Genomic DNA, 14,743 nt, shown 5'->3' on the forward strand with positions numbered 1-14,743 from the left:
TGCCACAGTTTGGCTGTCCTCCCAAAAACCCACCGAGTTTGTAGGAGATTCCGGGTTAAAAGGTACATCATTTTAAATGCACTTGTAGAAATTCCCCTGCAATGATAATCATCTCCCCTGGGAAAAACTGGTTATAAGGTTTTGAATCTGTGCTCAAATTTTTTTAATTCCACACTTTTTACCTTCCAGTACCCCCAAGCATACAGCATGGGCCACAGGTCTTCAGTACTATTGAGGGAACAGCCATCTCACTGCCCTGCCGTACCACGGGGGTTCCCAAGCCTGACATCACCTGGTCAAAGGTAAAGAATAACCTGAGCCCTATAATAAACCTTATAATGAGAGCAATTCCCCAGCAACCACCTCTTTAGGTTTCAGTTAAAGATGGTCCAAGTCTCTTCTTCAAGGCCCTGTTGATATACATTTCTGTCTTCCAATCTGTTAAAGTAAGGACTGCACAGATTTATTTACCCTATAATTTTCAATCTGGTCAAAATGTATGCATGTTCCTTGCAATGTGCAATGGTGCAGTGGATAGTGCTGGTGTCCCTGCACCTGGGCTGTGTAATTGGATGTGGATTTGATCCCCGCTCATGCTGTGTAGTGTGTGCATGTTCATGTGGGTTTCCTTTGGGTGTCGCGGTGTCCTCTCACCATCTAAAGAGGTGTTAAAATTGTCCATAGCATGTTTAAGTTTTACACTGCTCTGGTGTAGAGCAGTGAATGATTGCAGGAAGTTTCATTTACATTTATTAACATTTACATTTATTCATTTAGCAGACACTTTTGTCCAAAGCGGCATACATCTCAGCAAAAGTACAATTTATGCATTACATCAAGAGATAGAGATATAGCTGCAGACATGAAAGTCTCAAGTAAATGTTGATGTTAATGTTGTGTAACTGACATTATAAGTCACCCTGGATAAAGGTATTTGCTAGACACTACTTTGTACATTAGTTTGGAGCCTACTGTTTGTTAAATGAATAAATTTAATGAGTTGAGTTGGTCAGTTTTGTCAATATCTTTACTTTGGTTTTCACTGGTTTAAAGTCATGAGATTTGGACAAAGGATCACTTTTTTGCTCTCGCTGGCACTGTTTCTATCCATATTAGAGGACCTCAGCAGTTTACACATACTCACAAAATCAATAGCTATAAATTTTATAACTGTGAACCGTGTCTGGAATGATGTCATTGGCCCCATTTAAAATTCCTTCATGGAAAATGTCCCACTTCCATACCAATCGGTCCTTTCCGTAGCTGGGTGTTGGAATGCCATGTGAACAAAAAGACATAGCCAGGGAATGCAGTTATTGTTCCATGGCAACACCTGCACCCAGTCACTTGTTTTTATTCCAGTCTCATTACCAACTCTGGACATTGCTATTGCAGTGGCATGTGACGAAAGACGGTAAAAGACCATTTGCTCTTGCAGTAAATCTGTGTGGTACTGGAGGAATGTGTGTTTTTTTTTTTTTTTTTGACTCCCTCTCGGAGCACGTTCATTCCTGCGACTTGTAAAAATGTATGCTGTTAAAGTGAATGGGACTTTAGAGGCTAATGAAACTCTATACTGCAGAGTTCTACTCCAGCTGCGGAGCTGTGATTCCTTCACCCGCCTTCTTTGGAATGAATGACAGCTTCATTTCATGCGAACTCACTCCGCAGGCTACTCCTGCAATAGTCTAAATGATGTCACAACATAAAAGCATTCTGTAAATACCAGATTTGTGTATTTTATCATTTTTTTGTGTATAAAGAGTTTAGGCTTTTGTTTTAAACATGTTCCTTCTGCATCCGCATGTATTTGAAGGTCGGTTTGAAATATTTTGTGGAGGCGAAATGATCTTCAAAACTCTGTCATGTGGTCTTCACAGAGGGGCGAACTGTTGGATGTCAGCAGTCCGGCTTTCTCTCTGGGTCCAGATGGCAGTCTGCACATCACTTCCCCTACTGGCAGTGAGTCTAGTGAGTTTGTGTGCACAGCAACCAACGCTGCTGGGTTCAGCTCCAGGAAGGTCCAGCTTACTGTGTATGGTAAGCCACAGCCTTTCATACAAAATGATGAAAACCTCCCACAAACTCTCTGAAGTCTGTTTCTCAACTCATGAGAACCTTATGTGTATTGTAGAATACAGCGTTCATTAAACCATATTAGTGACCACTGACACTTACCCTTTGGCCAGTTTTCTGTTGGACTCTCAACCACTTGTCTTCGTGTGCATACATCTGTGTGTGCAGTGCGGCCCAGAGTGAGCGGCACTGGTGGATTTCGGGACAGAAGCGGTGAACCAGTTGAGGTGACAATGAATGTGGGGGAAGATGTTATCCTACCATGCGAGGTCCACGGTGTGCCTCCTCCCATCATCACCTGGGCCAAGGAGAGGCAACTTATCTCCCCCTTCTCCCCCAGGCAAGCTCTCTCCCTCCCTCTCTTCATGGCTCATATCCCAAATGGCTAGACTTGCTCAGGAAATCTGATATGATGCAGCAACGTGCTTTTACACAGTTACCCCTAATGAAGAACAAGTGGAGATGGTGATGGTCAGCTTAGGGATGCTGCCTCTGTGGTCAAAGTGAAAGGAGCAAAACCCTTCATTCAAAATGTTGCTCTCATTTGTTCTTCCTCTGCACTTGGAAGCAAACGCTTCTCACCACTCTCTCCAAGTGTGGATTTTGGACTGATCCTGCAAATTGTGTCCATATGTTCAGGAGGCACGTTAAACCGAAGTCAGGTTTCCCATGTCCTTCCGGGATTTCTCTGTGCAACTGGGGAAATAAACACGACTTCCACACGTGGGGCAGGGTTGCCAGTTTGTTGAATTGGTGTCTCAAAGAACACAAATGCTGGGGGTTCCTAATCTGTCAAAGTCCATCAAACTGATAAACAGCCTGCAATGCATAAACCTTGCAATGTTGTAGAACCACATTTAGGACCAAGAACAAGGGGATGGTTTATAAGGTTCTGGGTCTTGGTGTTGTGCTTCTTTCTAATTTTTTTTCCCAATTTTGTAATCTGATAAATTTTAAAAATTGGGAATGGTAATCCTTTCTTAATCTCATGATTGTGTCTATGGAAAGTTATAGTTCAGTTTAGTTTTTAGGCATTTGTGTAGCAAAAATTATTTTCATAAAAATGTGCTTTTCAGCGCTGTGAGTAAGCACTTGTAATATAGTGTGTATGGCTTTTCTAGTACAGACTGAGGGTTCTTGGTTCACTCTTACTCTAGAACCCTTGATCAGCATTCTTACTCTGAATTGATACAGTAAGAATACACTACTTCATAAATCATTTTAATTATTTTATTGCAAGTAGCCTTAGAGAACTGTTTCAACTAAGTAAAGAATAATTATAATACGTGAACTATAATTGAAGTTTCAGCAACACTTCTCCTTGTCTTGCAGGCACACTCAGCTGCCCTCTGGATCAATGAAGATCCTGGAGACCAGGACATCTGACACTGGCACATACCAGTGCGTGGCCACAAATATCGCTGGAAACGTCTCCCAAACAGTGAAGCTGAGTGTTCATGGTGAGGGTGCCAGTGTTCTCCCTCTAGGTCACGCCAAGAGAAGTTGAGCTCACCCATGCCTATCTACCATAGCTTTTATCAAACATGCTGCTCTCATCTCCCTTCTAAACAGCTGCCACTTTCCCTCTGAACACTAAGGAACTTGATTGAACTTGAAGTTCTTAAGGTTTCTTTTTTCTTGCACTGCTTAGTGGGTCTGCAGAATCATTGCTCTGAGAACAGGAGAAGGCATATTGCCAGGTCTGCACAGGGAAGCAATTTGGCAGGCTTGGCACTCATTCACTGAAGTCTTATTCCCTATCAGCTTTACTGTGTTTGGTTTTCTGAATCATTCTGAAACTCAAGCCAGTAACTCTGCCATGCATTATTAGTGTGACCTCTAAATTCATTTAAATGGGTTTCAGCCCTGTTGCTCATGATAAATGGACTTGGCAGTCACTGCCAACAACCTCTTGTTAATGACTTCAGTTCACACTGACCAACTGTAACTGGCTGTGTTCAGAAAAACTGTTGATCAGAATACACCTGGTTAACATGCTTTACTTGACATAGACAATCTGCTCCTACATGTTTGAAAGTCACAACCATAGCTTCAGGTCCATGGTTATTAATGGGAATGCTGACTTTGGAAGGCAGTTTTCATCAGAGAAATTTTTATTTATTTGGTCTCTGGGAAAGTCTTGTTTTTGTGTTGTTACAGATCTGTTATGTTTTCTATCAGGGAAATATGGTTCATCCTTAAGTTCTTTGGGAGCATTCTTTGGATAGCATGTGACTTTATGAGTGCTATTATTGGCTATTTCTGTCTAAACCATTTTGTTGCTGTGGCCCCCTCTGAGAGTCAGACACACTCATTAAGTCATTTGAATGCCAGAGTTTTGACACCATAGTGCTGGCCAGGCCTTGTTTAGGAAGAAGTTTTGACTTACTCATCTCCAGGCTCCTGGCGTGACAAATGAGTGTGACACAAAGAGGATGTTTAAAACTATGACCAGAATAAATGTAATTGGATAGCATTGCCATGGGGAAGAAAGTAATGTTGTATAAATTGTTTAAAGCACTTAAATTTGTTGAACTTGTCTGTAGACTTAAAGTTCAGCTCTGTGAATGCTGAGTTGTAATCGTCAAGAATCCTGGTGGTCTGCAGTACGTTAAGCCACCTAGGTGGGGAATTTTCTGTATTCTCAAAAGTTCAATCAAATGCTTGCATTTTATATGCTGTCTTTTTGAATATTTTAAAACAGCATGTAGCATTTAGGTTTTTTATCATTGCTGATAAAGTGCCACATTATCCGTATTTAGTGGGAAAGGATGATTATAACATTTGTGTTACTTTTTGAATGCAAATTGGAATGAAATGTTGGTGAAGTCAGGTCTGTTTCTGACATTACCAGTGCCACCGAGGATCCAGACTGGTCCGCGGGTCATAACGGTCCTAGCCAGACATCCTGTTGACCTACCCTGTGTAGCCCAGGGTGTGCCAGCACCCACAATCACCTGGTTGAAGGATGGTGCAGCCCTGCTGGAGGACGGAGCACAGTACAACATCCTCCCTGATGGCACCCTCACGATTGGTGAGGCGGAACTGTCTGACACAGGTGTCTACACCTGTGAGGCCAGCAGCGTGGCAGGACGGGATGAGGCCTATATCCAGCTTCAGGTTCAAGGTGGGCTTTGAAGCCCCCCTTACTTCTTATATGGTAGTCTTTTCTGATAGTCACTGAAGTGATGAAGAACGGGATTTTTGGCGCTGCAAATGGTGTGTAAGGGTGTGTCCTCTGTGATCCTCTAGTTCCCCCCACCGTTGAAGAGTCAGAGCCTCCGTTCAATCAGTCGCTGCAGGAGAGAGTGGCAAACCAGCGCATTGCCTTTCCTTGCCCAGCCAAAGGTGTGGATTTGATGCCTTCCTCACAGTTACCCAGATGACTCTCCTTATAATGTTTTCCAGAAAAGTATTTTTTTCTACTGGCTTTGTTCCACCCCAGGGACCCCAACACCTGTGATTAAGTGGTTCCGAAACAGGGAGGAGCTCACTGGAAAGGAACCTGGTGTATCCGTCCTGGAGGATGGCACACTCCTGATCCTTGCATCCGTGTCTCCACTTGACAATGGCGAATATATTTGTGTGGCATCTAATGATGCAGGCTCCACTGAGAGGAAGTATCATCTGAAAGTCAACGGTTAGTTGCTGATTATAGCAGCATAATTTGGGTTATTATTATGTTGCTGGCAATGCCTCTGATCCTGCTATCCCCTTGGCAGTGCCCCCGGACGTGCAGGACAATGACAAGCCGGTCAATATATCAGTGGTGGCGAGCCAGTCCACCAGCCTAGTGTGTGACATCACAGGCAGTCCCACACCTGTTATCACATGGTACAAAGATGGAGAGCCAGTATGTGGTATTTCATATCTGTTAACACAATGTTATTTTGCTACATATAAGAAAATCCTGTTCGTATACTAGATTATGCAAAATTTATCTAAAATTTTTAGACATTTTTGAGATATAGGGAATGGCAGATATTGTAGATGTGGTTGAAATGTGAAGGTCCAAGGTCTGAATCACTGCTCCTCCTGTAGCTCTGCTGAACAAGGTAGTTAATGTAAACTGATACAGTATGAAAAATCCACCTTGAAAAAGGTGGCCAAATAACTAAGTAGTTTAGCATACAAAACCTAACATTGAAAGTCCTCTTGGGCAAAGATACCTCAGACATGTAAATTATAACAATTCCGTTGTAACAGTTTCGTTGTGTGTTTCTCCATAGTGCAGGAATATTTAAAAATTTAAGAGCTAACTATTCATTTTGGATCCAGGTAGTCCCCAGCAAAACAGTTCAGATCCTGCAGGAAGGCAAAATCCTCAAGCTCATGAAAGTTGCCACCTCTGATGCCGGCCAGTACAACTGTAGGGGAATCAACATTGCTGGGAGCACTAAGAAGAACTTCTTGCTCGATGTCCTGGGTGAGTGATTAAGGGTTGCTTCTCGCGATCAGAGTGCTAGAGTTAAATGTCATGTAGAGTACTCGATTCTTACTGTGAAACTTTGATTATGTTTTCTTTTGCCAGTACCCCCAAGTATAAGTGGAGGCAGCAGCCCCCATGACATGTCTGCTGTTCTCAGTCAGGAAGTCAACCTGGAGTGCAAGGTCAAAGGAGTGCCATTTCCCACTGTACAGTGGTACAAGGACAGGAAGTGAGTGTTAGCCCTGTCATCAGTGATAATACTCACAATCCTTCTTGTTCATTGCTAGAACACAACTTCACATATCAATACATCCTGCTAACCTGAGGCTGACAAACTGTTACCACCAGAAACAACAGAAGACTATACAGTTGTTTTTTCTTAAATATCACTCTTTCCTGAAGACAGATTCAGAGCACATTCTCAAGGTTGAAGCTTTCCACATTGTAGTCTGAGATCTGTAACAATGGTATTCTGGGATGGTGTTGGCTTCAAGTGTCATTGAAATGATACACACAAAAATTTACAATATAACCATACCTTACACTATCTGCTATGATTTAGTCTCTTTGAATGCTTTTTAATGGCAGGCCGGTGTTCTTGGGCGACCCAAACGTGGAGGTCATGAACAAAGGCCAGGTGCTGAGGATTAAAAGTGTCCGGCTGGGGGACGAAGCCCACTACCAGTGCATCGTGATGAATACTGCAGGCCGACTGTCCAGGGACTTCAATTTGAGCGTGTATGGTAAATGTCCTTTAAAGTCCTGCAGATGTGATTCTGAAGGGAAGTGGGAGAGATACATCACAAATGCTCTCAAGAAGACTTAACTCCAGTAAACATGCTTTTTTCATTTTCAATTGTGGAAATGCAATTTTTCTACATTTTTTTAGAGTTTGTTGTGTGTCTCCATGGATCACTGATGATGGCAGTCTTAACTTATCCAGCAATAATGTTCTTTTTTTGTTTCCACCCAGTAACCCCCAGTATCAAGGGGGCAAACATGACGACAGAAGTGAGTGCTCTGCTTAACAGTGCGGTGACATTGGAGTGTGAGGTCCGTGGTGTTCCTGTCCCCACCATCACCTGGTACAGGGACAGCCATGCTATACTCTCTGGCAGACATGCGCTCTATGAGGATCGGGGCCAGATTTTGAAGATCCCTGTGGCTCTGGTCTCTGATGCCGGGCGCTATATCTGCCGTGCCACCAACATGGCTGGGATGGCTGAGAAGGCCTTTGAGCTGGACATCTATGGTAAAAAAAAAAACAAAACAAAACTTTTTTTAATGCACAAGTGGCTGTAATATATTGTAATTACTTCTAACAGATAGCAATTGTGCAATGCACAAGTAGAGTAAATGAAACTTAGTTTGTGATGCTTCTGTATACTCCGATTCATATCTTCTTAGGTAGACTCTATGAAATCTTCTAAATTGTGGTTCCATTCCTTTCTTGTGCAAGCACTACTGCAGATCTCACATCCCCTATGTTTTTGCAGTGCCCCCAACAATAGAAGGGAGTCTCAACTCTCCAGCCGAGAGGAAAGTAGTATTTGGCACATCCTTGATGCTGGAGTGTGAGGCCGAGGGTCACCCTCAACCCTCACTCACCTGGCTAAAGGACGGAATTGCTGTGAGAAGTGGTGATGCCATCAGAATACTCCAACAGGGAAGAAAGCTGGAGATCCCTCATACTACCATGTCCGACGCAGGCAGATATACCTGTGTGGCAACCAGCATTGCCGGCGAGAAGGAGATAAAGTATGACGTCAGTGTTTTAGGTACCATTTCTATACTCTGGTCCGTTTTTTCTGTTGTTCACAGAGACTCTTATTGTTCACGGAGACTCTTAGTAAAGAAACTCAGCCATTTACCTGATAACCTCAAATTATAAATTGCTTTGGAGAAAATTTCAGATAAAGTAATATTTCATAACTTTATACAACACAACAGGGCTAAGGGTCAGGAAATGCATATATTTCAAGTGTGTACATGTTGTATTTCTGTGTTTGCTTAGGTTATTACGGGGGGGTGTGGTGGCACGGTGAGTTCAGATGGTGCCCACTGTGTGGTGGGCGTACTGTCCTGGGTGTGCCCCCTCCCCCTCCAGCCTTGCGCCCTGCGCTGCTGGGTTAGGCTCCGGCTCACCGTGACCCCACTTGGTACAAGTGGTTGTTGACGATGGTTGGATGAATGCTTAGGTTATTTCCATGAAATTTTTCCATCTTGAAAGTCATAGGTAACAGTTATCGGGGGTTATTTTCCTTTCAGTTCTGCACATTGCATGATGACTAGCCAAATGGGTAATCTCATGGATTTTTGTTTGTTTCTGTGCTGGCTTGGCCAGGCTGTATAGAACATGCTCTGAACTTAAAATCTTTTTGATATTTGCCATCATGTGCTGGCATCTTGTATTTCTTGACACACATGTTAACCACACTTTAGTGTAAATTTAGGTAACAGAATTTGAAAGGCTTAATTTATTTTGGTTATGCTGTAGTAACAGTTTGGACCCAGTGGTCCAAGGAGATTACATTTTATTTGCTGATGTCTGTTGTAAAACAACAAATCTGAATGCAAACCTGAATCTGTGTCACTGCGTGAGAAGAGCGCATTATAAAAATAAATTGAATTGAATGCCTGTAAACTGCCATGGACTGGTAATGTTCAGACAGTTGTGACTTAAGATTTCCATTGTTTTCCATCTTATAAAGTGTTTGGTTACTGCATTCTTTTGCGAGTTTAACATCCGTGTGTAGTAAGGTCTGTAAAGTACCCTGGATAAATCTGAGTGCACCCAAAGGGATCAGTTTGAAATTCTGAAATGAGCATCATAGGTTCAACAAAAAGTTCCAGTGCTGCATTACATAGCTCTTGTGTTCTGTTTCTTCTTCGTTGTCCCACTCAGTGCCACCTTCAGTGGAGGGTGAAAATGAGACCATGGAGAACACTGTCATTGTAAACAGCCCCCTTGAGCTAGCATGTCATGCTAGTGGGATTCCAGAGCCTCTCATCACGTGAGTGTCCTCTAATGACAGCTGACTCTCATCCGTTCAGGGATATAGTATTTTCTTTGCTGACCATTATAGAATATAACTCATTCTTAGAAACCACAAAACCCAAGAAGAAGCTATTTTCCTGTATGCAGAACAATTGTTAAACTGTCATAAAGCTTTATCTGACAAAAGAAGAGAGGAAAGTGACTTCTATAGGCCTTGGTATATCAACCTAAACGACATTCATGATTATCAATAAAAAAGGAGCAAAAGGTTATCTGATTCTAGTAGCAGAAACTATATGAAGGTCAGGACTACATCTAAAATCAGACAAGGAGAATTCAAAGAAGCGCTTGAGATCATGTCAGCATCGGCTGGCTGAGGCTGGACTTAGTGCACTCTGTCCTACAGGTGGCTGAAGAATGGACAGCCCATCAGACAGGGGGATGCCATCAAGATAGTGGCTAAAGGCCGCAAGCTGGTCATCCCTCGGGCCCGGGTGTCTGATGCAGGGCACTTCAAGTGTGTGGCCTCCAACGAGGCAGGACGCCAGGAAAAGAACTTTACCGTGGTTGTTCATGGTAAACCAGCATTGATTTTTATTTTCCTATTAAATGAAAGTGACTTACATACTTCTGAACCAAAACAAATTAATTTGTTTTCTAATGGGGATTATTTCTCTCAAAATGCATTCCACCAGAAGTATCTACCCTCAGGTAAACACATTTAAATAAAAATAATGTATAATTGTAATTTCCTGTGTTCTTCTGTGTCTTTATTTCACTGCTCTATATTTCTCTCGGTGTTGGTAAAAGTGTAAATATTGCAGTACTGGTTATTATTATTATTATTATTATTATATTAACGTTAGCAAGTATATCACCGATTATGCTGTTCTATTTTTCTCTCTCAGTCCCCCCTTTGATCCGTTCCACTGGACCATCTGAGCGCTCAGTGATCCTTCACAAGTCTGTCACCTTGCAGTGCGTGGCTAACGGCATCCCTGCACCCGGCATCACCTGGCTGAAAGATGGGCGCCCTGTCACCAGCACCAACAGCCACTTGAAGGTAAACTTTGCATTCTTTCCCTCTTCTAATTAGCCATCTCCTGTTATGCCCTATGCTAGAAGACCCCAGACTCAAATGACCTGTCCAATGATGTCCCCAGCTGGAATCAGCTGGAAGGGTGCTGGAGATTGTGAAGGCCACCCTGGAAGATGCTGGGAGATACACATGTGTAGCCACCAACGCTGCTGGGGAGGCACAGCAACACATCCGCCTCAGTGTCCATGGTATGACACCCTTTCGTAAGGCAATGATTGTTAGCATATCTATTTGTGACTTCATAACCTCCCAGCATTCTCTTGTGGAGGAGAGATTGTAAATGAAATGATACTTTTTGGCTTCTGCATTCAGCTGCCATTCTGTGTACAGTCTCGTCCACCTTACAAAGTTAATGCATTCCTGAAAAATCCTTTGTAAGGTGAATTCTCACAACTCAAATACGTTATTAATTAATATTAATATATTAATTAATTAATTATCATTAGTTTACCATTTCAGGTGAGCTAGTGACTCTAAGTTGCCCATAGTGTCTGAATGTGCTGTATGTGTATTAAATCACATTGCTTATAGATGCTGGAATAAAGCCAAAAAACTTACCTAATTATGTTACAGTAAAAATCTTGCAGGATACAATACAATAAACTTGCATTTACACAAATAAATAAAATATACAATACTCATACAGTATGTGTTAAAAATAAACTGTAAAAACACCAGTATACATAGAGAAAATATACGTATAAATACTTTGTGAACAAACCCCCCGTGTTTGCATGGGTTTCCTCAAGTGCCCCTGTTTCCTTCCACAATTGAAAAATTTGTATTTCATGTGAACAGGTGAACTAGTGAACTATTGACTCTAAATTGCCCATAATGTGTATGCACGTCTGTGTATGTATGTATGAATGCGTTTGCCTGTTTTACATTACTGTATCCTCTTAAATGTAAATGTTCCTGCCGCAGTGGGTGGCACGGTGGCACAGTGAGTAGCGCTGCTGTCTCACAGCACCTGGGTGATGCGAGAAGATGTGGGTTTGATCCCCGTTCCATCTGTGTGGAGTTTGCATGTTCTCCTCATGTCTGCATGGGTTTCCTCCCACAGTCCAAAGACATGCTGTTCAGGGTCCCCCATAGTGTGTGAGTGAGAGTCTGTGTTCCACTGATGTATGGATGAGTGACCCAGTGTAAGTCACTGCGGTGAATAAGGTGTGTGGGCTGATAACACTAGATAGTATCCATTGGAAGTCGCTTTGGGGAAAAGTGCCTGTTAAATAAATAAATGTAAATCTCTTATGCCGCTCAGCTGTTGTAAGGTTTTCGATAATTCCAGTTCGGTCCTTGTAAACACAAAGAAATCCCTTGCAAGCCAAAGTAGGGCTATTACATTAAATTCTTTGTAAAGCTGAAATCTCGTAACTCAAACGTTTATTTCTCAGAGAACGACTGTACTTGTAAACAAGTAGAAATACCACTGAAGGCACTGATTGTTGACATATATATTTTACTTCAGAACCTCCCAGCATCCCACGGGGAGGAGAGACTGTAAATGAAACTATACTTGCTGGCTTCCCCATGCAGCTGCATTGCAAGGCTACAGGAAGCCCCCTACCAGGTAAGCCCATTGCTTGTTACTGAACCTGGTGACAAGGTGGTTATGTACATATGCACAGTTATTACAAGTGTTATATAGAAGTTTTCTGATGGAAGGGTTCCTGTGACATCTCACCACCACCATGTGTCTTCCCAGCCATCACCTGGTACAAGGATGGTAGACCTCTGACCAGCACAGCAGAGGTTACTCTCTTGAACCGTGGTCAGGTACTAGAAATCGACAATGCTCAGATGACAGATGCTGGCCTGTACAGGTGTGTCGCAGTCAATGTAGTGGGATCTGCAGAGCTCTTCTACCACCTCCAGGTGTACGGTGAGTGTACAGGTCCGCATGCTGTGTTCATGTGCAGCACCCTTTTAAATAGGTGCACTCATGGATCTCTGTAGGTGACAAAACTGACAGCTCGAAAGGCAAGGTCGTTAATTGTCTCTGTGTAAATGTTCTGGTGAAGTTGATTCAGATATGGTGCACCTGGCCAATTCAGTTCAATTCCGCTTATTTTTACAGAGCACTCTTTTCACACATTGAAACAGAATGCTGAACAAAGGCATAAGACAATTAAACAAGGACCCTTTCGAACTTCACTTTAGAAGTTCTTTAGAACAATTAAATACTCAAATAAGACAGTTGACCATATACTAGAATAATATATTATCCATGCATTTACTAAAGTTATAATTATGCCTACTGGCCACAGAGGAAAGGAACAAAAAACTCCAAACTGAAAGTCAAGGGAGAAATAAAACCTCTGGGGGTCCAAGTGTCAGTGGCTGGGCCAATGTGTCATGCTGCTTTTCTGTTTTTTTTTTCTGTTTTCTGTTTTCAGTGCCCCCCACCATCAGCAGCAGCAGTGGCTTGGTGACCGTGGTCCTCAATGAGCCCGTCAGGTTGGAGTGTGAGGCCAGCGGTGTGCCCATGCCAAGTCTCACCTGGCTCAAAGACCTCAGTCCTGTGTCCAGCTTCTCTGATGGCATCCAGGTAAAGCAAGGCACTTTTGGGGTCTTGCCACATTTCTGTGGCAATGCAGTTGCACATTGAATTGTCAAACTCTTTTTTCAACACATCTTAATTCTACACACTGTCTACGCCCAGGATCAAAATTTTTGCAGGAAACACTTTTTCACAATACTGAATTTCTAATTCTAATATAACCAAATGCCACAGTTATTATTATTTAAGCATTTAGCTGTCATCTTTTTCCAAGGCAAATTGTAATGAGGTTTGTACACTAAGACATTGTAATGATTTACCCACTTATCCAATTTGATCAAGGGCACTACTGCTGGTGTGGGGTTTTAGCCTCACCTCCAGCTGTAGTACCCTTGAGCAAGGTACTTACCCTGAATTGCTCCAGTAAAATTACCCAGCTATATAAATGGGTAAATAATTGTATCCTTAACATTGTAAGTTGCTTCGGAGAAAAGCGTCAGCTAAATGAATAAATGTAAATGTAAATGTAAATGTTTTGAACCTGGGTACTTCAGTTGCAAAATGATAGCCCATCTATGACAGTATCTCTTATACCATTATAATCCAGTTATAGCAAAGGAATGTTACACTACAGTAATTCATTTTTTACTGCAGCAGTTCAGATGCATGTCTAAATGGTGCTTTTCATGGTATTTGAACATAAAACCTTTGCATCGGTTCCTTGATCAATATGCCTTAGAAAAATTAAGGGCAATGCTTTTTTTTAGTAACAGCTCTCCTCCTGTCGGGTCCCTCCAGGTACTGTTTGGTGGCAGGGTCCTAGCCATCAGCAGTGCTCAGGTCAGTGACACAGGACACTACACCTGTGTGGCAGTGAATGCAGGTGGAGAGCAACAAAAGGAGTTTGACCTACGTGTCTACGGTGAGTCCTGCTCTCAAGAGCATCACCAACCTACCACGATACTGTAACCCTCACCCACCACTGTATTGTACTGTATCTACTGACATGACCCCAGTGGCATTTAAAACAATTAATTTCATCTGAAGTATGAAGCATGCAGTAAGACATAACACTTGCGGAAATGCTATTTGTTTTTTAATCTGAGCTTCGGTGTTTGCTTCCAGTGTGTAAATTCTGTCACATTTTGTTTTCATATTTCCTTTATCGTGCAATGAGCTATGTTCTGTGGGTTAAGTAGAAGTTTCATGTGTTTTAAATCTAGAGCAGATGAACTTTAAATCAACACGTGTTTCTTTAAAAAGAACAAGACCGTTTTAACAGAAATACGACCACATTGCATTAATTAGTTTTAATTAACATTCTTTGACAATTTCCTTTCTCTGGAAAAATATTTGCTCCCCTTCCATGAGCCTTGTCTTGGAGTTCTGGTTTTGTCCACAAGGAGAAGAATCAGAGATAAAAAATATATTGGCAGCCAGTCAATGAACATGGCAAAGTTTACAATTAAACATTATTGGGGAGTCAGAACATGAGTGTGGGTGTTAAATGGAGCGAGAGGGAGACAGAGGATGGAAGAATTTCAGAACCACTTCCGTCTGTCGCTAAAGACATTATGTAATTAGTTTTGCTTGGAAACGAACACGCAGAGAACAGTCTTAATAAAGCCTTTAATGTCA

General features: G+C 42.2%; 1 protein-coding gene across 1 annotated transcript in view; it reads left to right on the forward strand.

The window, feature by feature from the left end:
* Nucleotides 1-14,743, forward strand: part of hmcn1 (hemicentin 1) — a 95,259-nt gene that overhangs the window by 44,430 nt on the left and 36,086 nt on the right. The window contains exons 20-40 of the mRNA XM_018754230.2: nucleotides 190-302; nucleotides 1,881-2,040; nucleotides 2,245-2,416; nucleotides 3,409-3,536; nucleotides 4,931-5,203; nucleotides 5,329-5,424; nucleotides 5,522-5,716; nucleotides 5,799-5,929; nucleotides 6,355-6,502; nucleotides 6,608-6,734; nucleotides 7,094-7,248; nucleotides 7,479-7,757; nucleotides 8,002-8,283; nucleotides 9,411-9,519; nucleotides 9,910-10,079; nucleotides 10,412-10,566; nucleotides 10,667-10,790; nucleotides 12,074-12,175; nucleotides 12,311-12,487; nucleotides 13,002-13,153; nucleotides 13,904-14,027. Coding sequence (XP_018609746.2) covers nucleotides 190-302; nucleotides 1,881-2,040; nucleotides 2,245-2,416; nucleotides 3,409-3,536; nucleotides 4,931-5,203; nucleotides 5,329-5,424; nucleotides 5,522-5,716; nucleotides 5,799-5,929; nucleotides 6,355-6,502; nucleotides 6,608-6,734; nucleotides 7,094-7,248; nucleotides 7,479-7,757; nucleotides 8,002-8,283; nucleotides 9,411-9,519; nucleotides 9,910-10,079; nucleotides 10,412-10,566; nucleotides 10,667-10,790; nucleotides 12,074-12,175; nucleotides 12,311-12,487; nucleotides 13,002-13,153; nucleotides 13,904-14,027 — 3,372 coding nt within the window. The remainder of the gene's footprint in view (nucleotides 1-189; nucleotides 303-1,880; nucleotides 2,041-2,244; nucleotides 2,417-3,408; nucleotides 3,537-4,930; nucleotides 5,204-5,328; nucleotides 5,425-5,521; nucleotides 5,717-5,798; nucleotides 5,930-6,354; nucleotides 6,503-6,607; nucleotides 6,735-7,093; nucleotides 7,249-7,478; nucleotides 7,758-8,001; nucleotides 8,284-9,410; nucleotides 9,520-9,909; nucleotides 10,080-10,411; nucleotides 10,567-10,666; nucleotides 10,791-12,073; nucleotides 12,176-12,310; nucleotides 12,488-13,001; nucleotides 13,154-13,903; nucleotides 14,028-14,743) is intronic.

The sequence above is a fragment of the Scleropages formosus genome, chromosome 9 (assembly GCF_900964775.1).
Source record: "Scleropages formosus chromosome 9, fSclFor1.1, whole genome shotgun sequence".
In the NCBI taxonomy this organism is placed as follows: domain Eukaryota; kingdom Metazoa; phylum Chordata; class Actinopteri; order Osteoglossiformes; family Osteoglossidae; genus Scleropages; species Scleropages formosus.